Source organism: Equus caballus, chromosome 20 (genome assembly GCF_041296265.1).
Source record: "Equus caballus isolate H_3958 breed thoroughbred chromosome 20, TB-T2T, whole genome shotgun sequence".
Classification (NCBI taxonomy): domain Eukaryota; kingdom Metazoa; phylum Chordata; class Mammalia; order Perissodactyla; family Equidae; genus Equus; species Equus caballus.
In genome coordinates, this window is record NC_091703.1 from 36,049,598 (window position 1) to 36,075,871 (window position 26,274).

The window sequence follows — 26,274 nt, forward strand, 5'->3', positions numbered from 1 at the left end:
GGCTTTAGTTGGAGATGTCAAGGAGAAACTCAGAGCAGTTGGATCCCTAGATATCTCTGAAGACCAGTTTTACCAGAGGTAGCAGAAGCCTTCATTGGAAAGAAAAAATAAAAAATAGAAGAGCAGTAAAATGAGTAAATCTAGGTTGGTCTTCATATTTATTTCCCAAAGCTGAGAGGAATACATGGAATCACCAACCTGAGACAGAAAAAGTTGCTATTTTCTCCTCGCCAAGAATGGGGTTGCTGATGGAGCAGGTCACATTCACAAGAGAACTGTTTGTGACCAACAGAAATGTTTCCACATGGAACAGCCCATGGCTGCCTTGAGTCAGGACCTCTGAAAATGATGGTATTGTCTTTCCTTCCATGTCCCTCCACCGCACGTGGGGCTGTGGGAACCACCCTTCTGAAGTGCACATCAGCTGTGTTTCCCCGTCCTTCAGTCCCTCCATGGTGATCAGTGGGGAAGAACCCAGACCTGGGGGATAGCGATCAAGGAATGAAACTGAGAGTCTCTGCAGGTAGTTATATGGTGAGTGACTTCACTGAGGGGAAGAGCAGGATTCAGAGGCTTGGGGAAGAGAGCAAAGCTGATGGGGGAATCACACTCCATTGAGGGATGAAACTAGCCGGAGCAGTTTCTTGGGGGTTTTTGTTTGTTTGTTTTTCTTTTCTTCTTATTTTTCATTGAGATACAATTAACATATCACATTACATTAGTTTCAGGTATACAACATAATGATTTGACATATGTGTGTGTATATATATATATATGTATATATATATACATATATATATATACTGCAAAATGATGACCACAATAAGTCTAATCAACATCCATCACCACACAGTTAAAAAGTTTTTTTCTTGTGATGAAACCTTTTAAGATCTATTCTCTTAGCAACTTTCAAATACACAATACGGTATTATTAACTATAGTTATCAAGCTGTACATTACACCCCCGGGACTATTTATTTTATAACTGGAAGCTTGTTTTGTTTACTTATTTTTATTATTATTTTTTTGTATTCCTAAAATCGTCCTGGGACAGACTAAGGAATACAGTAAATTTCAAATCCAATCTTTTTCCTTCTATGTCTTATTTTGACCAGGACATGGATCACATGGCCAGGATAAAAGAAAATAAGTAAGAGAATATTTTTAAAGATCAAAATTTATAAATATATATGTTCAATGGCAGACAATGATGCAGTCCATTTAACTTCTCAAAATGTGTTTCTGTGGATATTTCCTAAATATGCTTATTGATTTAGACACAAAATCAGTGAGAGAAACAAATATATTACCCAAGATTTGGGCCTCTGTCCTCAATGGCATTTGCTAACCTGGAAACTGAATTCAAATTCACAAATATTGACAGCGGGAAATTATGATGCAGTGGGCAATTTTGTCTTTCCTCCTCCATCCTGTTAATGTTGTCAATAGTTATGATTTTTGTTTATATGTTGGATTTAGTTTAGTCTTCGAATCATTACACTTCCTAGTAACTGTACATTTCCCAGAATTTTAATAACATAACATGAAATAATGAGTCTTGTGTAAAGTTATGGAGTAAAATTCTCAGATTTCACTTAATGTATGGTCACTTTTGGAGATCCTGGAAAAGATACAAATTCTATACCCAAGGAATTAAATCTGGTCCACTTGAATCCTTCAAGATTCTACCACAGTTCCTTCACATTGGAGGAGTCAACGTAAATTTTATGAGTGAATGGGCATTAAGAAAATTACAGTTACCAGAGAAATTTTCCAGGAACTGGCATCTTAAAGCAGTAGGAACAGATGTTGAATATAAAACATCATCTAGAATCCATACCTACTATCTTCAGATCCAAACTGGCCTCCTGGTAGACACCATCTTTTTCAAAAAGGCACCGATACTGTCCATCATCTGAAGTTCTGGCATTGTGTATCTGCAGGGTCAGCCTCCCCTCGTGGATGGCATCACTCACCAATGCTGTCCTCCCTCTGTATTCTGCCATCTGCTCTCCATCCACATAGTCCCCATCCATATACACATAGACAGCAGGATAACGGTGGGATCGGACCCACCTCACCTCCATGCTCTGTGCGTTAGCCTTGGGGGACAGGGAGCAGGTTAATTGGATGTCCTCTCCCACTCTAACAAGGATGGGCTGGGAAGGTCCAATCACTTTTAAGGAAGCTGTAAAATAGAACGGACAAAGCACAACAAAAGACTCACAATGGAGCAACTAGCGTCATCAGCAATAACATGTTAAGTGGAGTTTAGAACCCCGGGGCATCCCAGGAAAGCTGTGAGGTGCAAGATCATCCTTCAGAGAGGGAGAGGTTTAGTGTAATCAAGATAGAGGTTGTCCTGTTTCAAGGCAGAACCATCCCATGCTGTATGTCAGTCGGAAAAAAAATCACTAATGTAACCCACATCTGCCCCCACCTATCATTTTATTCAGATTACAGCCCAATAAAACAATTTTACAATTAAAACTCCCAAAATAAAATTAGCACTTTATCACTTCAAATCTGCATGACCTTAAACTACTTCTTAATCTGTGTATGCCTCAGTTTCTTAAATTATACAACAAGTATATCATTATCAAACCATAAAGTTGTTCTCGAGTTAAACAAAATAATCTATATAAAGCTCTCGGATGACCACGCAGTGTGAATGGAGGCATGTAGACTGAGACTTGAAGGCATTGGAGCAAACGCCGCCCTCTGCATTGATAACGCGGAAGAGATGAAAAGGAGTCTCAGGTGAATTTTTAGTAATGAAATGTGAGGAAGCTTTCCCCTAGTTTGTCTTTATAATACCTTATAAGTCAGGTCCAGCCACTATATTTCACTTCCCCACACACTACCAGATTCCATGTCCTCACATGATTTTGAGAAACATTAAAAGATCAAGAATTGGGGAGGTTGGCAAAATACAAAACAGAAAACAATGATGAATCACATTAGGAGTTTAATCCTCCCACTGTCAAGAATGGCGCTTTTTCTGAGGGTTTTCCTGGATCCAAGCTGTTTTACAATTTCCACTCTGATCACACCCTGGCCGTGTGCCAACTTTGCTCTATTCTAAATTGAGAGTCATCCTTTTCTATCAAATGGTAGGAATGCTTTCACATACATGGTGATCATTTATAAAAGAAATCCAGGCATAAATTTGTATATCATATGGATGGCAGTCAACTACCAAAGGCAAAATGCCCTCATTACGTATTTACCCAAACCTGCCGGGTACTTCTCTAGGGAGGAAACTCGCTGTCAACACAACTGTAACTTTCAGATTATTCCCTTTCGTGCAGCTAAAATTTGACTCCCAGTTATTCCAGCAGTTTATTTTGCTTTGTCCTTCAATTTTACCTAAAACAATATTATCTTCATTCCATATGTATCACTTAAAATCTGAAGACAAAAGTAGGAGTCAGAAAAAAAGAACAAGAGTTTAGTTTGCTGCTATTTCTCCATTCATGTGTCCTAAAGTAAATTACTTAATGAAACAGACTGTTTCCTCATCTCTATTACCCATTTGAAATTTTTTTCCCCTGTCTAGGACCTATGGTCCTTATCAAATCTCAAACTGGATTACCCTGCCAGCCACAAGTTAATTAAGAGCCAAAACTGATTTTAATGGAGACTAAAGAAAGCAAAATTTAAGTATGGAGATTTAATTAATTAGGTGCATTATAATATATGAAACTCCTGTTTTTCTGGAATTCATGTAAAAATAAGGTTTAAAGTACTAGAAAAAATCATGCAGCCCTATTTGTTAATAATTAATGTTCTACTGATATATGAGCTCTTAGAGAGTAACTGCATTATCTCCTTTTACTATGCAGTTTTGTGTACAACCTTCCACATAATTTGTGCTCACATTTACTGTTTTGTTTAACATTTGAGTTACTTAAACACCTTCTGAATATCCACTGAAAAATTAAATTCTCTCTAGAGTGTGAAGGGCACTGAATTATACACTCATTCCTTAAAACCTACTCATTCCTTGAAAACGATAATCTCATCATCGTTCTGTGTAATCCTCCCTCAATCAGCATATTCAATTAAGTGGGCTATCTCATTCCCCAAATACGCTATATCATATTGTATCATATCATATATCATATCTAGACTTCTAGAACCTGACACTACATTAGAAATTAAAGTCAACATGTTCACGTTAAAGATGAGAAAGATGGAGATCAATGACTTACTAAAATCACAGGTGATTAGGAAGTTGCATTCTTAAATCAGGTAGACATAGATTAGAAGGCAAACATCACAATTTCCCTAGTGGTTTTTGGCAAACCACATATGCCTCTAAGATTGTTTCCCAACTGTAAACTGAGGATAAATATGTTAGTTTTTGTAATTATCATAAGAAAAAGATGAAGCAATTCCTGTAAAGCACTTAGAATAGTGGCTGGAATATAATTAATATTTCAAAACAATTCATCATTATTTTAATAAACCAGTAACCTTATTTGCCAGAGTGGAAACCGGGATTTCCATCTCAGGACTGCTATAGGGAGCTGATTTGCTGGCTGGCCCTTTGCGGTGGGTCCTTCCCTCCGAGCACTAATTCATGAGGCTAATACAGAGGCGGCTGTGAAGGCCTTGGCCTCCTCAATCAACTGTGCACCCTGAAAGCTCCTGAGCGCACAGCCCTCCTCCCCTCACCTGACAGGGAGTCAAGAGAAGTTCCTCTTTTTATGTTGTTTTCTAGTGGTTCCAGAAGGTCAGCACAACTAAGGAATAACACATCAGATTGCATTTTGTGTACTGGGTCTCCATTGTGTGTGCCATATTGGTTGAGACAACTCAGAGGAGTAACTCTTTACCCAAAATCTTCCTGAGGGACAGAGACATGTGTCAACCTGCCCCAAACACTGGCTAGACTTTCTGATCTGTAACTAAAAAGCTCTGCTGGTTAAAGTTTCTGTGCAATCATGAGTAGATGCCGCCCAGGCAGGAGGGGATCTGACTTGCAAGGCAAGGCTCACAGGTGTGCAGCTCTCCTCAGATTGGAGTTACCTTTGACCTTCCTGAGGACCTTCCCTTTATCTTTATGGCCCAACGGGGCCGAAAGTATCACACTAGACTCTGGCAGAGATTGGGGTGTGTTTGTCACCATGACTTTCCTTAAAAACTCCTGTATGGGCTGAAAAGTGTGCTTAAACTCACCCACACGCACACACACACATACACCCACACACATTCCTGTAACAGGCGACTTGAAGGAGAGCAGGGTATTGATGGAAGGAGGAAATGAGTGATACAAGTTCATATGTATGTGGGCAGGGAGCAGGCCAGTTGTCATGGTCTGGAAGAAGAGGTCACAGAGAGGAGGAAGACGGTAAAGGAGAAACCGAAAGAGGATCAAACATCAGTTGGTTATTTTTTAAGCCATTTATCTTAGGTACAGTAAAATAATACCTGCACTCTAACTATTAAAAAAAAAAAAGAAAAGAAAATTATCCACCCAGGCACAAGATCCCAGGCTGCATCTGGCAGAGTAAAGCTTTGTCCCACCAGAGATGAGATTAGGGCCTACAGGGATGAGGAGCAGGTGCAGAAAGCATAGCAGGGCCAGAGGGTGGAGGGGGTGGGTGGTGACCTGCAATTATGATGACACTGCCCTCATTCACACTAGAAACTCACACTAGGGCCTCCAGAACCCAGTCAGCTGTCCTGTACCATCCCCTCCACTCCAAAGGCAGCTCCCTTTTCTCTTGCCCAATATGGTGGATTACGTCTATGCCCCCTATAGGTGTCCATTTGAGACCCAGTGGAACACTGAGAGCGGCAGGTTATGCAGTGCAAAAGTGCCAGAAGGAGGCTGTGGAGGCCTGCGCTTTGCTGGTCCCTCTGCTACTAACTGAACGTGAGACTTGGTAAACCCATACCTCAGTTTCTCATCTGGATCATGAGGTGTCTTGGTAGCTCCCACCCGCTTTGTTCATGGAGCACCGCCTCCCTCTGGGGAGGGCAGAGGCTCATCTACACTGGCGCATGTCGCCATATCCTACTTACCGAGCTCAGTCTGGAGTTTCTCTGGAAAAAGAACAAGAGTAACATAGTAAGGAATTTGGTTTAAGGGAAAGGAGAGAAAATATTTCAAAAGAATAAAAGCAAGTCCTGTATTTCATTGGAAAGCTTGATTCATAAAAAAGAAATTAAATACAGAAAAACATTAAGTCTTTCACATGTGTCACCTGGTGGTCCAGCTGCTTTTCCTTTTCTCTGCACAACAAAAACGCCCTTGGTTCTACCATCCCATGATTCTGTTTGTTTCTGCTGATATTTAACATATAGATATTTAACTACCTTATAAAAATAATATATTTTTTATAAATGCATAGAAAGTATTAAAATATATGGACATAAATGATTATCACCTATAATTCCAAACTTAGAGACAAAATACATATATATATGTTTTGCAATTGTGATATACATATACATATACATAGTTTGACTCCTTTTAACATTAACATATAACATTTACTTTTAATTTTTTCCTATATCCATTTATATGAATAACTATATCCTTATCTCCTTATATCTAAATATAGAGAGTGTCTCAAAAGTCTTAGTGCAGTTATAAGGTATCCAAAGCCAATAATGTTTATATGACTGGAAAAGTCTATTTGTAGATAGATAGATAGATAGATAGATAGATAGATAGATAGACTCTTTACCATTGAATAGCGCATCATGAGGATTTTTTTAACCATTAAAATTATTTTAAAAAATCATTTTCATCCATGTTATAATTTATAGTAACATAAGACACAATACTCCACTGTTGTACTGTTTTATTGACCCTTGTTTTTGTTGCTATTTATAAAAGAGATTATAAGAAAGATGCTGTTATATAAATAGTTGTCTCCATCTCTGATTATCTTCATATGATAGGTTCCTAGAAGTAATTGGCACAATAGAGCATAGGAAAAAATTTCAGTGGAAAGAATATGGTTTTATTTTCTTCACAACGTGATGCATACTTGTGAGTAAAGAAAATCAATGCAGAAAGAAGAAAAGGCAGAACTTGAAAATAACTGAAAAACCATTAACAGCTATTCAATCAAAATATAGTATATATATTTCCAGTCATAAATGTTTTATAGCTTTTAATATATATTACTAAACGTTAGAGATTTTTCTCAGTAAAAAAATATTATGTGCTGTAGCACAGTCCCTGAAATCTTTCCTGTTAATCTGAGCATCTTGGTCCTAGAGGCAGAGTACTGACCTGGGATGGAGATGACTGACCCCTTCTCCTCATTGAGGATGTGGTTGTGGATGAAGCAGGACACGGTCTCTAGAGAGGCATTCCTAATGACAAGAGTGGCTTCCACATAGAACAGGCCATCTTCATCTTGGATGTGATGCTCGGAGACAGTCAGCAACTCCTCTCCCGTGATGTCTTTCCAATAAACCTGGGGCTCTGGGAACCAGCCTTTTGCAGTGCACACAAGCTGGACTTCAGTTCCCACAGGTCCCTCCATGTGGATGTTAGGGGCAGACCCCAGACCTGGGTTAGGGTTAGGGTTAGGAAGGAGCCATAGCCCAGAGCCCTGGAGCCCTTGGAGGCACACATAATAGAGACTGAGACCCCATCGACATTGCTCATAGGGATAGGGCAAGACTTCAGGGGTCTGAGGAGCAGAGAGTGGTCTAAAGTCGTCTTCCTATTCAAACTGTAGTTCACATACACTTTATTTGTTCCCCAGTCTAGATGTTTATATTTTAGCATCTTTAGCATTTTTCGTTAGATCCAGACAGAAGAATAAGAGAAGGGGGACAAAATGACAATTTGCTTATTTCTTTAGTACTGCAAACAAAGATGTGTTGCAGTTTATTCATGGACTCCCCCATGCTACAAACTCTGCCTTTTTCAAGTTAATATTATCTGTGTAAGGCTCTCTGTTTTATATTCTGACTCTAATTTAAACGGAATATTTAATTTAAAGTCAGAAATCATCTCCATGGGGACTATTCCTCCCGTTCCTTTTGTTGGTGGTTGTGATCTTGGGATGCAAGTAGATAAAGTGGAGTGTGTGAAATAGGAAGGTCTGTGAAGTGTTCTTTTATCTAAATATTCCATTCAATGGGAAAATGTTTTTTGAGAAATCTTAGTTTTATATAATCATGAAATTATTTCTCCAGTCAACACAACTCTCAAACTCAATGGTGTCTATATTTCCCTAGATGGGAATTCTGTCTCTATCACTTCCTGGGGGAAAGTGACCCACTCCCTTCACCTAGAGCCTTAGAAAATGTGTGGCTTATTTTGAAATGTCCCTGACTGTGAAATGTCTTAGTATGTGCCCTCCCCACTCCGCATCTCAGAAATACATGGGTTCTTTCATCCATCTTGAATCACCTTGAACATAATAATGATAATAATAATAATAATCATAGTCATGAACATTAAGAGAAAGGTGTTAGGAAACAGTAAAGAAGGAAGCAGCATCAGCCAGAGATATTAACATCTACAGAGAATTATTTCCCTGATAAGGTTAACAGATTTGCCTGATTTTCTCTTTAGGGTGCTGAAGAGTTATTCCTCCCAGGGAACCATATGATAGTTTACTTTTCAGATATTTGTTTTTTCTTAAGACAGACCCTTTCTTTAGTCATCCCCTTTTTCTCAACTCTTTCCTGCTTTGCTAATACAAAAGCGTCGCGTAGAACCATGCCATTCTTAGCGGGCATGTCCAAATCATCTATGAGTCTCCAATTCATTAAACACTAGTATTTGATAATGTCCACAAGAGCACAATGTTCTTACCTCTTCAGACTGATTGCTAGCTTTCTAACTGGAGGCATTACAAAGAAACAGTTTTCACATCTCAGTTACTGCATGTTTGAGGTTGGGTAGAGAACAACCAATTCCATTGAAATATAGATGCTGGGCAGTCAGCTAGACTCACTCACTCAGCAATTGACTTGTGCCTGCATACCAGCTATGTGGCACAAATTTGTGCATCAGCAAAATTGCTAATGACCACCTGTCATGGACTGCAAATAATTATCAAGAATAGTCAAAACTGTGTAAGTTAGATTTAGGAGAATTGTTTATAAGTGAGCTGCTTTGAAGACTTCAGAACTGCTTGTCTTCAAATGAATCAGGATAGAGGACTGGGCATTAGGAATTGCTTTGATGATTAGAAGGAAATTCTTCAACTGGCAAAAACTTACCACACAAATTTACATACTTCTCCCCCTAAGACCCTATGTCTTTTCCCAGATATTCACCTGCTACTTTGAGCAGCAAGCTTGTTTCTCCATAATAGTTCCCCTCATGGAAACGGCACCAGTATTGCCCACTATCAGACGGCTGGATGTTGTACATCTTCAGAGCCACACTTCCCTCAGCAATGTTGTCCTCTATCCATTCTATCCGGCCTCTGTACTCCTCCATCTGCAACTCGGTCACCTCAGATCCATCCCGGTATGCAAACACAAGTGTGCCGGGCTCTGAGCGGTACCACCTCACCTCCATGTGCACTGCCGTCCTCTTGGGGAGGAGCTGACAGGTTAGTAGGGCATCTTCCCCAACCCTGGCCAGGATAGGATGGGCAGGACCACTCACTCTAAGGTCATCTACAAAACAGAGTGAAAAAGAGGAACGAGTAAATGTCAATCAGAAGATTAACACACTTGCTTGGGAGGTCTAATCTATCAAAATAGAGGCACCTGGAGGGAGGGCTTTATTTTCAATGTTTTAGAGAAATCCAGCAGGATTTGCACATTTGGCTGTTACAGTGACAATTCTGTGTAGTAAAAATAACATGCAGTTCAAAAATTTGAGAGTCAGTGCTGAATCTGTCACCAGCTGCATAATTTGGGGGACAAAACCATTATTTTCAGTGAGACTTGAGATTTGTAACCTCAATTTCTTCGTCTTTAAGACACTAAAACCACCATCTCTGGGTTGTTTTTATTCTCAAATAAGTTAATGTGTAAATTCATTCTTTTTAATTGGGAACTTTATTAGTTAGTAATTTATTTTATAGTTAGTGATTTCACTTTATATTGTTAGTGACTGACATTGTAACCACTTTTCCTAAAATTTAGGTAATATATTCACTCATTAGATCTTTTAGCTTTTCAGGATTGCTCTTGTCCTAGGTAAGGAACTGTGCTTTTTTTTCGGGTCTGGAGCAGGGAAGACTCCAGTTACTGGGGCTATATGTATGATGCATGTTTTGCAAGGACATTTTGTGATAGATTAAGGACAATAGTTTGAGCCTTCCAATCAAATTTTGAGTTATGTTTGACCTCTTTGTTGTTACCTGCAAATTGAAGCAACGTTTAATAATTCTATCTGTTATTATGTTTAACAATTTCATTTGTCATGTATATTATGTTTCTTTTCATCGTAAAATGCGTCAGGGCCATTTGCACTTCCTCTGTGCAGATTCAGTCCTCCTAAGAAGGAGCCTCATCTTGTTTATTTGCGGCTCAAAGTCAAATAGATGCTGTTCAAAAGGTCACTATAAAACTTAAGTAGAGATCTGCTTGCATTCTTCATTGACGGAGTCTGATTGTGAAGCTAGAACTGAAGTCATACCATCTGGTTGACTTCTTTTACAGGTTGGGAAAGTGCAGCACAGAGAAGAGAGGGCAGCCTTGCCACATCACACAGCTTCTGGCAGCACTCAGTCTGGAGCCTGTGCCTTTGTGTGCCCTGTCCAGTGTTTTTCCCATTTCACCACCCAGCATCTTCCTCGGGGCTCAGATATTTCCCTCTGACAGTGAATTTTCATAATCCTTTATCAAGGTAGAATGCTTTGACTGACAACATTCAGCTATGAGATTTCCAAGTCCATTTCTAGTTTCTTGTTTCTAAGTATTTTTATGCCATTCAATTTATGGTAAGAAGTAGTCACTTTTCTTGCCCCCAGTGTTCTGTCCTGCACAGAAGCAGGAGAGTGAATGAATAACTTAATGTGTTCCAGGTACTGATTTAAGTGCAGCCTAGTCTAATCCTAAAGCCTGTGCTAGCCTGTGAGATGTAGGCATGTCATTAGTCTTCTCATAAAGGTGAGGAAACCAAGGTGGAAGGTACTCAAATAACTTCCCAAAGGTAACACAGCTGGAAGTGGAGGAGCTCTTTTTGGAACACAAATGCTTTGTACCCTGGACTCTCACTCTTAATATTGAACTAGCCCTTTTGATTTAGAATTCTGCATCCAGACTGGATCTCTGGCACATTCGGGTATATAGTAAAGGGAAGAAGGCCATCCTACCTGACTGCTTCATGGTGAACAGTACAAAGACGAAGGAGGCAACAGCACCAGACAGACGGTATCCTGGAAGATCCACCATCTTCCCTGGAGCAATCACAAGAGAAACTATGACTTGTACCTAAATGAGGCTGCAATACAGCAAGCATACCCCACGGTTTCCAATGGTCATGTAATCATAACGAAGAATCAACATCAACCACTCCACAATCAAACAATGAAATGTACTAGGCTCCATTTCTCTGCAGTTATCGATCATTTCCAACCCCTTCCTAATGTGTTGTACTTTAAGCCATTTTTTAGGCCTGAAGGAAGATTTCTGATTAAAATGAAAAGCCTTCCTGGGCTAAAGGGACAATAGTATTTAGACTTTTAAAACACCTCCTTTGGTCCATCCATCTTGAACCTGCAGAAATTATAAAGCAGGCTTCTGATATTTTTCCTCATCCTCCTCCCAGTCCCTCCTGCAAAGTCCTTCATCACCACAGTTTCCCAGGTGTAGAGGAACGAGAGGAAAGGCTCTACAGTCCCACACTGCAGCCAGGTGGCTATCATTAGTATCTCAGGAGAACCCAGGGGCAAGGAGATGCCTTGGAAAATGAAGGAAAAAGTGGTGGAAATGGTACTACAGAAGGAGTTGGCCAAAGAAATGACTCTAAATGGCCTTTCAGAATCATCTTGAAGACACATAGGAATGAATAAAAGAAATAGCCCAACTGTCAGAGATGGGCAAGCCCTACATGCCCATTTTACCTGCATTATAAAAATACTTCCTCCCAGCTAAAAAGTTTTAAAACTACCAGGACAAAAATGGAATGCCAGCTTTAGTTTTGGAAAATGAAAAATTAAGAGTGAAAGACCTCTAAGACTTATTCTATCTGATGTGACAAGTATCTTTATTGAAAGAACAACTTGCTTCATGACAAGTAGACTTACCAGCTCAGGAGCAATGGTAAGTTGGTTACTGCTTCTCTCTCCCCAGAAACTAATGCCAGTAAGATTCTATAAGGCAGGGGGGAAATCAAGTCATCTGAAATGGAGATCATGAGTCAAGTGGTTCAGGAGATTATTTTTACTCTATTACTATCCTATTTTCATTCTAAAATGAGGCATACTTTCATTTAAAATAGCTCTCAGGAAGCTGATGTAAGCCCAGTCACAATACCTAGATCTGAAAGGGTGCTAAAATACTTATTTGAAAATGGGGCTGAGCACTAGAGGACAGCACAGACCGTCAGTAGCTTGCCTCTTGAAACCTATCAGTCACTTCCCTCAGACTGAGGAGATGGCCGACGCCTCAACTCTTCTTATGAAAAGCAGAAACATTTTGTTCCACCAGGGAAGAGCAAAGAGAGCCCACAGAGCCCATGCCAAGTACCATCAGCCAAGCTCAGTCGTGTGGACCAAGAAGGACCACACTTCGTACAAACCAGCTTATAGATTTGTGTTCCTTTAGGTTTTTTATTTTAAAGCAAAGAGGAAACCTACAAATGCACTCTAGTAAAAAAGTTGCCCAAATCAATGAAGCTTTGAAGGAAGTTGTGAGAATGCATCTTAGCCTTCATTGGTGCCCAGAGAGAGACTTGTGAGCCAGTATAAACGATGAGAATAACTGCCTTAGCCCAGGGTTCTCACCGGGGTAGGGGACGGTTTCACACTTGGAGGACATCGGGCAGTGTCTGCAGACTCTTTTGGTTGCCACAACTGGAGGCAGGGGACATCTAATGGGTAGTAGCTAGGGATGCTGCTAAGCATCCTACAATGCACAGGAGAGCCCCTACAGCAAAGAATTATCCAGCCCAAAAGGTCAATAGTGCCGAGGAAAAACATGGCCACAGACCATCTGTTGTCAGCGTGCTGAAAATCTTAGGCACATTTTTGTAAATAAATAACTGGACTTAAGTTGTCAACTTTAAATCAACTCATTTTAGTTATAAGATTTTTTACATCTCTATTTTACCATTTAAAAATAGGACAAGAGTCTTCTGAAACTGCCATTGATATTAAATATGGTAAACTTTGATAGTGTCAAGAGATTTGATTTAATATGTATATGTATCACCAAATTCTCAAAAACTGGTGCTTCATTTAATTTTCTGGATAAAGTACAAGTGTTAAGATGTGATGATAAGTGGTGGTTTGTATTTAGGCATTAAATGAATAATAACTCTGAATTCCAAGGTTTATACATGCACTGTTAAAATTCACACCAAAGAAAATTAGAAATTACCACATGTTGTGGGTCATTAGAGGTTTTTCTTTTCAACAAAAAAAACTCAAATGTTAAATTCTCAAAATGCCAAGAGACCACAGTAACTAACTGATGAGAATAAATTTATCCATTTCATGAAGTTTGAAGCTTATATACCTATATAAATTTTAAAAATACATATAGTTTATCATATGTTAAAACAACACATTTTTATAGAAAGAAAACAAAGTGGAATAAGATTTCTAGGAGACAGGTGACTTTGTGTTTATTTCAGTGACCTTGAGAATCTCACTTTACTTTTTGAATCTTTCCTTTCTCTCCTCTCTGATGGAGACAATCATTCCTAACATTTTTCCAGCTGTATTATCACCGTGTGACAGACAAGGAAACCGAGACTGAGACACAAGCACAACATCATGTGTGACAAATGGATAATGTGATCCAGGTCTTCTGAGTTTTAACCGAGTGCCCCTCCTCACCCAGCCTGCTTCACAGTAATATTGTGAGGATCTCGTGAGCTATGATATCAGATTGAAAAATATAAAGTAGGGTGTGAGTATAAATACAAAGGGAGGTATTACTACAAGTGGCAAGTTTCCCTGCAGGGCACTGACTGTCTATATGCCCAGCTTCCTCAGCTCAGTAGACTCCCCCAACTTCCCCTGGCCATCTTCCACCAAGGACTCTGCAAACCACTCACGTGAAACCAAGGCCTGCTGGGTCCTCTCCTCACTTGGCCTCAGGTGTATGCTTCATCCACGCAGCAGGTGTCCCAGGACAGGTCAGAGCCCTGCAGTGCCGACAGGAGAGAGAACTGTGGGACAGCCAGACTGGGTAGAGGCAGCTCTTGGTGCCCCTAGGCTTTCGGTGAAGATCCCACTCAAGCTGAAGGGAGAGCCAAATCCCCGAGGCCCGCTCTGAAAGTGAGATTCCAATTAGAACAGCATGTTCACCTCTGAAAAGTGAAACTCAGACAACAAGTGGACTTTGACTGGGTTTAGTTATGAGTTCCTTAAACCTGCAGACAAAACTGTGACATTAGCACTTCTCATCCTTCCCCAGAAAGTCAGGGCACTCATGCTGTCCCCAGGTGACACCCTATCTGCACCACCTCCACTTAGGTCCTCACACAGCATCTAGTGCTGGCAGTCTGTCCTCATCATTCCCTCTGCCTCGCCAGATGTCAAGGATTTCCCACCTAATGCCAAGTCTCTACCAAAATACAGTACTCACAGGGCTTAGAGCCAGAAGCAAGATTGAATATCAAATACTCTATCCCTCATCACTGATGAGGAAACAGAGGCCAGAGAAAAGAATTAACTTATGCAGCATCACAGCACCAGGCCAAGGTCCTTTGCATGCTAGTTTATTGCTTTTTACTTTGGTTTTTTATCTCCTTTGGCTGGGTAATAAAGAGCTTAATTACTCTCAGATGTTTAATAAGAAATCTAATAAGCTTCTCAACACAATGTTTGGGCCCAAAAATTATGGTGACAGGAGTTATAGGCACATTTTGTGTGTGTGCTTTTGTTTAGGCTAGATTTTCCTTTAAATTCCCTTTAAGTCAGTTTTTCTTGAATCAGAGTGCAAGTAACCCCAGGGTTCTGCAGATGTATTCTCAAGGATACAAGAGTTCTCCAGAATAATTTTAAATTTAATTTTAGATGTTCATTTGAATGTAGTAATGTAAGCATATGTGACATCATGATGTGATAAGATTTAAGCTGGTTTTTTTCCATGAAATTTCTCCCCTCCCCTGTTATGATCAGCCCATATTTGGGTCACCTAACTTGAGCCTGTTATTCTTGTTTTTTTTTTTTTTTTAATATTGGCTCCTAAGCTAACATCTATGCCAATCTTCTTTTCTTCTTCTTCTTCTTCCTTCTTCTCCCCCTCCTCCCCCTCCTTCACCTCCTCCTCCTCCTCCTCCTGCTTCTCCTCAAAGCCTCCCAGTACACAGTTGTATATTCTAGTTGTAGGTCCCTCTGGCTGTGCTATGTGGGATGCTGCCTCGACATGGCCTGATGAGCGGTGCCATGTCTGCACCCAGGATCCAAACTGGTGAAACGCTGGGCCACCGAAGTGGAGTGTGCGAACCCAACCAACTTGGCCACAGGGCCGGCCCCTGAGGTTGCTATTCTTAGTAAAGATTTTTCCTTCTAATCTTCAGTGTACATAAAGACCCTTGCCACTGTGAAGGATGAGGAGTTTGAAAAGGAGAGGAATATAATGAAACATTGGTGAGGGTCTCTTTACTCTGTTTCTCTCTCTCAATCAGAGTAGAAGGGACAGTGCTCCCCTGTACTTCTTGTTCCTGGAATGACAGCAGTGCCTACAGACTTGCCTTTCTCACAATGCTGCTGAAAAGCAGCAACAAAGGGAAAATTACCCAAGGCAAGAAGAGGTAGGCATTGGAAGGCTCAAATATTGGAATGAAAGTTGCTGCCTAAAATGCTGGCACAGAATGATAGAGCAAAAGGATAGTGGTGTTATGGCCATAACGGTCATCATCACCTGCATGGGAAGAACAGTGACAACTGGAGGGCACGATGTGACCATGACATATAGTAAGAGTCAATGTTGAAAATATGAAGGAAACATTCCACACCAACCCTGAACCATCTCCTACCTTAGGGCTTACAAATAACCCTGGGCAGAGGGCAGTTTTTAAATTATTAATTGTTGTGAAAGCCACTGAGTTCATCTGGAAATTGCTAGATTAACTCCTTGCTATAAAACAGTATAGCGCTTGACATAAAAATTAGGATCAGTAATAGGAAAATACAGAAATTTATTTTTTCACACCCACATTTGTGGAATGAAAATATTCTACCTATTGTGCATATTCTGTATCATCTTGATGATATATGGTGTTGGAATTCTTTCAGGAGTCTTAGCACCCATGTTTGCATTTTGTTTATGGGCAGGCATTGGCCACTTAAAGACATTCTGTTTAAATCCTTGTGCATCTCCAGAGAGTTTCAAATAAGATGAACCCAAAGACACCTACACCAAGACACATGATAACTAAAATGTCAAAAGTCAAAGATAAAAAGAGAATCTGAAAAGCAGCAAGAGAAAAATAACTAGTTACATACAAGGGAACTCCATAAGAATATCAGCTGGTTTTTCAGCAAAAACTTTACAGGCCATAAGGGATGACATGATATATTCAAAGGTCTTAAAGGAAAAAAGAACTTACTGCCTAAAAGAGACTCACTTCAGATCTAAAAACAGAAAAGTATTTGAAAAAAGTTCAATATCCATTTATGATAAAAACTCTCAACAAACTAGGTATAGAGGGAACTTACCTCAAAATAATAAAAGCCAAATATGTCAAACCCACAGCCAACATCATACTCAATGGTAAAAAGCTGAAAGCATTTTCTCTAGGATCACGAACAAGACAAGGATACCCACTCTCACTTTTATTCACCATAGTATTGGAAGTCCTAACCACAACAATCATACAGGAAAAATAAATAAAAGGCATTCAAATTGGAAAGGAAGAAGTAAAACTGTCAGTATTTGCAGATGACATGATCCTATATATAGAAAAGCCTAAAGACTCCACCAAAAAAGTATTAGAACTAATAAATGAATTAAGTATAGTTGCAGGATACAAAATCAATATAAAGAAATCTGTTGTGTTTCTATATACTAATAATGAACAATCAGAAAGAGAAATTAAGAAAATAATCCCATTTACAATTGCATCAAAAAGAATAAAATACCTGGGAATAAATTTAACCAAGGAAATGAAAGATCTGTACTCTGAAAACTATAGGACATTGATGAAAGAAATTGAAGATAACACAAATAAATGGAAAGATATACCGTGCTCATGAATTGGAAGAATTAATATTGTTAAAATGTCCACGCTACCCAAAGCAATCTACAGATTCAGTGCAATACCTAGCAAAATACCAATGATATTTTTCACAGAACTAAAACAAATAATCCTAAAATTTGCATGATACCACAAAAGACCCTGAATAGCAAAAGCAATCTTGAGAAAGAAGAAACTGGAGGTACATGCTCCCTGATTTCAAACTATACTACAAAGCTATAGTCGTCAAAACTGTATGAGACTGGCACAAAACAGACACACAGTTGAATGGAATAGAGATCCCATAAATAAACCCATGCTTATATGGTGAATTAATCCATGACAAAAGAGGCAAGAATGTACAATGGGAGAAAAACAGGCTCTTCAATAAATGGTATTGAGAAAACTGGACAGCTACATGCAAAAGAATGAAACTGGACCCCTATCCTACACCATACATAAAAATCAACTCAAAATGGATTAAAGAATTAAATGAAAGGCCCGAGAGTGCAAAACTCCTAGAAGAAAACATAGGCAGTAAGCTCTCTGACGTCAGTCTTAGCAATATTTTTTTTGGATCTGTCTCCTCAGGTAAAGGTAACAAAAGCAAAGATAAACAAATGGAACTACATCAAACTAAAAAGCTTTTGCATCAACAAAATGCAAAGACAGCCTGCTGAATGGGAGAATATATTTGCAAATGATATGTCCGATAAGGGGTTAATATCCAAAATATATGAAGAACTCACACAACTCAATATCAGAAAAACAAACAATTCAATTAAAAAAAGGGCAGAGGACCTGAATAGACATTTTTTCAAAGAAGACATACAGATGGCCAACAGACATATGAAGAGGTTGAATGTCACTAACCATCAGGGAAATGCAAATCAAAACCAAAATGAGATATCACCTCTCACATGTCAGAATGGGTATTGTCAAAAAGACAACAAATAACAAATATTGGGGAGGATGTGGAGAAAAGGGAACCCTCGTACACTGTCAGTGGGAATGTAAATTGGTGCACCTACTATGGAAAACAGTATGGAGGTTCCTTAAAGAATTAAAAGTAGAACTACCACATGACCCAGCAATTCCACTTCTGGGTATTTATTCAAAGAAAACAAAAACACTAATTGGAAAAGATAAATGTACTCCTATGTTCTTTGTAGCATTATTCACAGTAGCCAAGATATGGAAGCAACCTAAGTGTCCATTGATAGATGAATGGATAAAGAAGGTGTGGTATACACACACACGCACGCACACACACACATAATGGAATATTACTCAGCCATAAAAAGAATAAAATCTTGTCATCTGTGGCAAAATGAATGGACCTAGAGGATATTATGCTAAGTAAAATGTCAGAGAAAGAAAAACAATATGATCTCACTTACATGTGGAGTCTAAAAGACAAAAGAGAATCAAACTCATGGATACAAAGAATAAACTGGTGGTCACCAGAGGGGCAGGGAGTGAGGAGATGGGCAAATAAGTGAAGGAGACTAAGAGGTACAAACTTCCAGTTATAAAATAAATAAGTCACAAGGATGTAATGTACAGCATAGGGAATATAGTCAACAATATTGTAATAACTTTGTATGGTGACTACACTTGTCCTAGTGATCATTTTGTAATGTACATAAAAGTTGAACTTCTATGTTGTACACCTGAAACTAATATTATATTGTATGTCTAGTATGCTTCAATAAAATAATAAACAAATGAGAAACATCTGATTAAAAAATAAGTAAATAAATAAATAGTAAATTTTTGTGCCTCTCAAAAAGCCCTTACATACATGTTCTCAAGAGTCTACCAGTTTTGAAATAAGAACTGTGTCCTGAGTTATGCTATGAATTATGAATGTCCATTTTCTGTAGAGACATGTTAGTGTAAGAGAGACAAATGCTGTAGCACTGAGCAGACGGGAAGAACAAGGATCCCAGAGAAGGCACAAGGGAGACACAAAGGCAGGGAGAGTCATGCACATACACGGTCACCAGAGGGCAGCAGAGACACGCTCACCCTCCGGCCTTCGAGGCCTTTTTAAGACCTGATTCACTCAGTTTCTTCCTCCAAATGCTGCAGTCGTGCGATCCACATTCGTGACTCCCACAGCCAGTAGATGACAAAAGCAAATGGACATGAAGTTGGGCTTCCCCCCTGAGATTTCCAGGGCTTAGGACAATGACGATATTTCTTCAAATCGAAGGGAAGTACAGTATTGCCATCTGGCCAAGGAAGATAAAGAATCAGCGACAAAGTGAGATCCTATGGACTGAGAAGACGTTGAGCAGAGAATGAAGAAGACCATGATTTCTAAAGTACATGCCACAAGAATAGGGTAACTGTTATTGCCCCTGGTCCCTCATCCAGACCCAGCTTTCTTAGCAAAATCGCCTCATATTATATATTTTCCACCAGAAATCAGTCCAAAGGAAAAAGGCAGTAGAATTTCTGAATAGCAGTACTTGCAATACCCAAACATTCGGATGGGGGACTGGTGTGATCCTGGTTCTGACAGCCTACAGTCTGAGCTGAAGAGCTCTTTGTGCTGTCACATCCAAAACGTGTCTGACAAACCAGTTCCTCTCAAATTTTTAAATTTTCTAAAATGTACTTTTAAATTTACTTTTATGCAAAAGTTACAAAAATGTAAAAACAATTACTAATTATCATCCACGATTTTTTGAAAATAAAATTATATATACATTTTTTGATATATTTTGAAAATAAAATTATATATTCCGCTACAGGTTTCAGCCTGTAGAAGTGAAGTTCCTGGGAAGAGATTTAAACATTGGTAAAATTCACACGAACACAGATGCCTCACCTGGGAATTAGGAGGACCACAGAATGTGTGTTAAAACCTTCACAGTCCTCTCAGGACCCCAGAGAACGCACTCGCAGAGATAGCCATGCATGTCTCACACTGGAAATAGGAGAACCTTCCGAATGTTGAGAGAAAATGTTAAAGAAAAGCACACCACCTATCAAGCCTCCTGCATTCGCACCAAAATATTCTGCTATACTTGGTTCATATCCTCGGTCCTCTTGACGCCGTTCCCAAGAGGGCTATTGCAGTTCCTCGAGTGACCAGTAGATGGCAGGTTTATCCAAGAACGTGCCCGGGAGTTTCCCGGAGGCACCAGTGACTTCAGTGTGATGAGAAAGGACTGAGAGTCGTGTCCTAAAACGTGCCAGATCTTAACTTCCAATCTCTTCTTTTCTTAAATTGTGCTTTTAGTTTTTGTGGTAAACTCAGTTTCAAGCCCGCGGAATTGGGGCAGCGAGAAGAAAATTGCCGCTGCTGAATATGCTTCAATCTCATGGGGGGCCCTAGAAGTCCGTGACTGAACCTCTCTGGAGATGGGGACGAGGGTGGGAGAGAGAGACATAGACATAAAGACTGAGGAGCGGGTGAAAGGAAAAAGGAAATTTTATTGAGAGAGAGGTTGCATCATTACCTTAATTCATTGTTATCCTGTTTTGTTACCAGGAACTCTTAAGGAAGCAACGACAAAAAAATTAGAAATCCAGATCTCAAGGGCATTTACAGTTTTAAGAGGCGAGAATAGAGGCACTAAAATTATAATAATTCATTGACTAATGAGGAAGTCAAGAAAATCTTCAAGGAGGGGGAGGTGCATGGGGTGGAACGAAAGGGATAGCTCATCCTTCACTGAGTGTCCTGAGGCATGGGGGCTTGAGCCAGCAGGAGGTGGAGCGCTTTCTATTAGGGGCAAGGCGTTTCCAATATCAGAGAAATATGTACTTGTGGGCACGTATGAGAACAAAGAGTATTTCAGATGCTGGCAGAGAGAAAGGAAACCCACACCCTAAAGGATATCCTGGCCACTGATAATGATTTAAACCGGAATATGGAAACAATTGTTGATATGTAGTTCCATGATCACGTATAAGACATTTAACTAACTGTCTGGTTGTAATTTAACAGAAAATTAGATATGAAAGGCAATTTTTAAAAATAGTCATTAAATTAATTAAGTAGACCTTATATCTCAAAATAATATTATTTAAAAAATTAATATGAGCCAAGCAGATTTCACACAATTTCAGACTTCTTTTGTCAAAAAGTGAACATTGTAGCCTGGAAAGCATTTTATATGCTTACATAGAAAACCTTAAGAAAGCTATTAAAACGTCTAGAATGTGTGAATTTAATGATGGCAATATACAATAAAACAGTTGTACTTCTATATACTAGCAGCAGAATAGTATATATAAAAGTAAAAAGTAATTCCATTACAATTGCAATAAAAACATTAAATACTTAGAGATGAATTTAACCAAAATATGTGTGATGTCTCTATGGTAAAAACTACAAAGTGCTGATAAGAGAAACTAATGAAATGCCAAAAATATGTAGAGATGTAATGTGTTTGGTTTTGAAAGAATTAATATTGTTGAATACCAATTCTCCTTGACACAATTTTGGTCAATATTCCCACTGGGATTTCTTTTCAGAAATAGGCAATTCTAAAATGTATCTGAAAATGCGAAGGATCCAGAATGACCAAAACTATCTTGAAAAAGAAGAACATAAAGAATATTCAAAATGTGGTTTCAAGTCAGACTGTAGCGCTACAGGCAACATGTCAGGGCCAGTGCTATAGGTCAGACAGATTTCAACAAAAAATTGTACTTAGTTATGGGCATGAATGAGAACTTCTAGAAAAGGAAGACAGGAAACAAATGAGAGATGAGCCCTGAGTGCCCAATCATTTAGAGGTTGGGGAGATGAGGGCAACTTGACAACTTGGCATAGGAGATTGAGAAGTGACAATCATTCTGGTGTGACAAGAATCCCAAGAGAGTGATATTTAGGGACAAATCAAGAAAATACATCAATTATGCAGTAGTGATTAAGTATGTAAAAATAATTCTAATATGATAAGTAAGAGGATGCCTTAGAAATGACCATTGGATTTGGCAACATTGAACTAACTTATGACAATGACAAGAAGGATTTCAGCTACAAATGTAGACTGTAGCCTGATTTGTGTAGGATCAAGGAAGAATGGGATGGAATGGAAATAAGAAAGGCAGCCAATATTTTAAAGTATTTCCCAGCAAATTAGGAGTAAAAGACTATTCACTAGTAGAGTTGGAATTAGGGGAGGGAAATACTGTGGCATGTTTGTGTGCTGATTGGAACCACCCACTACAGAGGGAAGACTTTTTAGTACATTGAGCAAAGATCGTTGCAACATATTAAACCTTAAAAAGGATTAGTATCTAGATCATATAAAGACCTCCTACAAGTCAATTAGTAAAGGAATATACACAAATCAATTAGTAAAGGAATATATTTATCTGAGGGAAAAAATAGTGGTAAAGGCAAAAAGAAACATTCTGCAGCAAGGATATATAAAGTGACACATATACATGACAGATTGTTTAACCTCCTCATTACTAATCAGAGGAATGCAAGTCAAGACCACACTGGAAAAACAATAAAACATGTCAAAACATATCAGTTATGGGCAAGGATATGGAACAATGCTTCTACCAATATACTGCTGAGGGAAATATAAATTGGCCAAATCATTTTGCAAAACAAGTCAACATTACATAGTAACATCCTACTCTTGAATGTACATCTAGAGGGACTGTTGCAAATTCATAACAACTTTATTCATGGTAGCAAAACATCAAAAACAACAAGTACCCATCAACAATTGAATGGATGAATAACTTTACATATTTTCATATAAATTATAGCTAATTTACAAACATGAATAATTTTTATAGAGCTGTTGAAATGGCTTTCACCTAGATTTTCTGAGTGGCGCATATTTCTGAATTGGCTTTCTCCCCTTGCCTGTTATGTAGGCCATTAGAGCTGCACTCATACAGTAACCAGTCACTTTCTGATAATTATAGAAGTGGCCGCCCCTAGAAGAAGTCAGCAGCCCCACAATTCTCACTTCTTGTCCAAATAAAATCCGTTTATTTGAAGTTAATTCCTGGTACATGATGTAGTCAGCATAATCAGAAGGTATAGAAACAGGAAAGATCACACCAAGGAGGGGCATGTCCACATGGGGAGAATATTATTTATGACTGCTGTGATGGTCAGATTTTTCTGTGGTCCAGATAAATCAGGGATGAAAAATAATTCCGAGGGTTTCATCATGAAGAAACATCTAAATAAGCAAAGGATGACAGTGGGGAAGTTCCAGGAATGGTTGGTGAGATGAGGCAGCTCTCTATGGTAAGTTATATGTTTTGTTCCAGTGTTCAGTCACGTTGTTTTTCTCTAGGACCAGTTCCAGCTTCGTCCTGCAGTGGAAGCTTCTGCTGCTCCACTTAGCAGGAGCTGTAAAGCTCAGGCCAAAACTCCTTTACTCTGCGGCCTCTCTGCTTCTCTTTTCTTCCTTCATTGTTACTTTTAACGGCTGCACTGCACTGCGTTGCGTGGCTGTATTTGTTTGGCCAGTCACTTGTAACGGACATCTGGACCGTTTCCAGTCTTTTCCTATTACATATAGTTGTGTAACGAATAGCCCTGCATGCCCCTTGGGCAACTTTCACTGTGGTCAGACTGCGGAGCAATAAAACTAAATAAGGAAGAGGTACGGCAGAAAACTTTGTCAGGAGAGTACTGGGGCCCCCTCCAACCCTGACGTGCACCCTAGTGTGTCGGAGCCAATCTTAGAGTCAACTCTTTTATAGATTTATGAACCTTGAATTTGAACCAATATTGCTCCAACTTGCCAGAGCCATTCCCTTTGAGGCCTACTGAGATTGTGGGTAGTGCCGCCTTCCTTCTCAGATTTTCAAGGGTGAGAGATGCCTCCAGAAATTGAATACTGTCCAAAGAACAGGCCTCTCTCTCAGGGCAACTCACGATAAGGTGCCAAACCCTTGACAAAAGAAGAAAATGTGTCTGGGGTTCCTACCTCTTCTGCAGTATCTCTTACATTGTGTACTGGACCTCTGGTGGGACCATCCTTATAACTCCCGATTTGGGGTGGGTGGGGATGGGGGCCATTGGCAGTCCTATCGCCTCCCCTCCACTCCTTATCTCACCACCTAGCACTGCACATCCATCCTGCTTGAAACCTTACCCTTACACCTTCTCTAGGTGGGAGCCAGCATGAAGGCGAAGCTCTGATTCTTTTTACAGTTTAAGTACCTGATTCTCACTGTTGGCTTTCCCTCCTGGTCTCCAGTGGTAGCTACAAGGCTCTGCATAAGCAGGTGTGGGTCTCTAGCTGTTGACCATGACCATCAGTTACTTTGCTGCCTTGTCCATGGCAAGACGGCCCACGCTGAAACTGGATAAGTTGAATTATTTTCCCACATATGACGCTGGTTTCACAGAAGCCTGACAGAAACTCTATCCAACTGTAACAGAAGTCTCATTGAAACCAACCAAGTAGAGGGACACATGGAGACAGTGTCGTCTGGTGCCTGGTTGTTTAATAATGCATGGTCAGTGCACTGGTGCATGATCCATGTGTTGCAGACATGGATGGAACGTACCTCCACCATTCATGTGGGGTCACTGTCAGGGACCCACACCACGAGCTATGAAAGCTCCTACCCAATACTAGATCCTCCAGGTGATGGACCATACCTACCCAAAGGGTTAGTGATGGTAACTCTCATCTTGCTTTTCCACGGGAGACCCCTGCTCGCTGTATCCCCCACCTCTTTCCCCAGAATCCCAGGGATAGCTGCAGAGCCCAGGTAAGCATCAATCCAGGTAAGGGACGGAGGACCCTTTTGCTCAAGCCTTGCTAAGGAAAGTCTAGAGGGCCCTTTAAGGAAACTCTCAGCTTTGTGCTAGGGGAAGAGGCCGCAAGACACATCTGCCTGCCTTGAGCATCAGGACAATCACAGACAGGGTAGCTCTGGAAGAACAGGCACTATGAGTGCTTTCCAAGACAGTCAGTTTCCTGCAAATCCACACATATTGAAAACCTAAATTACCCATCCAGGTAGAAGTGAAGCAATTCGCAAAGAGAAGAGTTAGAGTTTCTTGATTCCACAAGCAGCATTGATACCCAGCAGGAGTGACTTTCTACAAAAAAAATAAATTCATAAGAGAGTCTAAAGAATAGAAATAGGGGGCTGGCCCCGTGGCCGAGTGGTTAAGTTCGTGCGCTCCGCTGCAGGCGGCCCAGTGTTTCGTTAGTTCGAATCCTGGGCGCGGACATGGCACTGCTCATCAGACCACGCTGAGGCAGCGTCCCACATGCCACAACTAGAAGAACCCACAACGAAGAATACACAACTATGTACCGGGGGGCTTTGGGGAGAAAAAGGAAAAAATAAAATCTTTAAAAAAAAAAAAAAAAAAGAATAGAAATAGTATCTTAAGGACATTCAAATATTGTTTTTAAAAACCGATAGTTTTATTTAGTGTTTCCGTGTGATGGAGGTTGAGACAAATCAAAAGAAATATAAATATTAAATGTTATGGGGTAGTTAAAAATCCATTTATTATGAGACTTAATCATGAACATATAGGGAACTACCTGCCTAACTTTCTGCCACTTTGGTGAATCGCAAAATGGTGGTGATAAGGAGACTTGGTTTGGACAGTGGTCTGACTATCAGAAAGTGAGGGAAGAGCAATCAAAGCAGGAAGAACCATTAGTAAACCGTTTACGTGTGTCAGTGTAGAAGCTGACACTTTGGGGGGCCCTTCAATAACACTGATGATCTAGAGAGTGAGACGAGTGGTCATTCACAATCAATGACAGAGTCATGATCCATTCAGACAGAGCACAGGGAGAGCTAGAGCCCGAGACAGAGGCTTGGTTTCTTCAGGTCTCCATGTCGTGGCCCTTGCAGCTCCTCCACTAAAGGTCACCACTGGCCTCAGATGTTACCGAGTTTCCTTTACGAGTGCTTGCAGGGAGAGACATCCAAGTTAGCTGAAGTTGCGGGAGGAAGGCAGGATGGGGATTTACAGCTGAAACAAAAGTTAATTC

The 26,274-nt window shown here is 39.8% G+C and overlaps 1 protein-coding gene across 4 annotated transcripts in view; it reads right to left on the minus strand.

Moving 5' to 3' along the window:
- The window catches only part of BTNL2 (butyrophilin like 2), a 54,127-nt gene that overhangs the window by 8,366 nt on the left and 19,487 nt on the right, over positions 1-26,274 (minus strand). Inside the window, exons 1-8 of one of the 4 annotated variants that reach the window (XM_070245388.1) lie at positions 20,139-20,716; positions 14,171-14,260; positions 11,262-11,345; positions 9,265-9,612; positions 7,256-7,537; positions 6,034-6,054; positions 1,841-2,188; positions 199-480 (exon numbers count right to left, since the gene is read on the minus strand). In XM_070245388.1, the coding sequence (XP_070101489.1) occupies positions 199-480; positions 1,841-2,188; positions 6,034-6,054; positions 7,256-7,537; positions 9,265-9,612; positions 11,262-11,340 (1,360 nt within the window). In that variant the 5' untranslated portion in view covers positions 11,341-11,345; positions 14,171-14,260; positions 20,139-20,716. Of the gene's footprint in view, positions 1-198; positions 481-1,840; positions 2,189-6,033; positions 6,055-7,255; positions 7,538-9,264; positions 9,613-11,261; positions 11,346-12,194; positions 12,289-14,170; positions 14,388-20,138; positions 20,720-26,274 lie in introns of those variants that run through there. The other 3 variants (XM_070245386.1, XM_023624684.2, XM_070245387.1) reach the window with 3 other exon arrangements.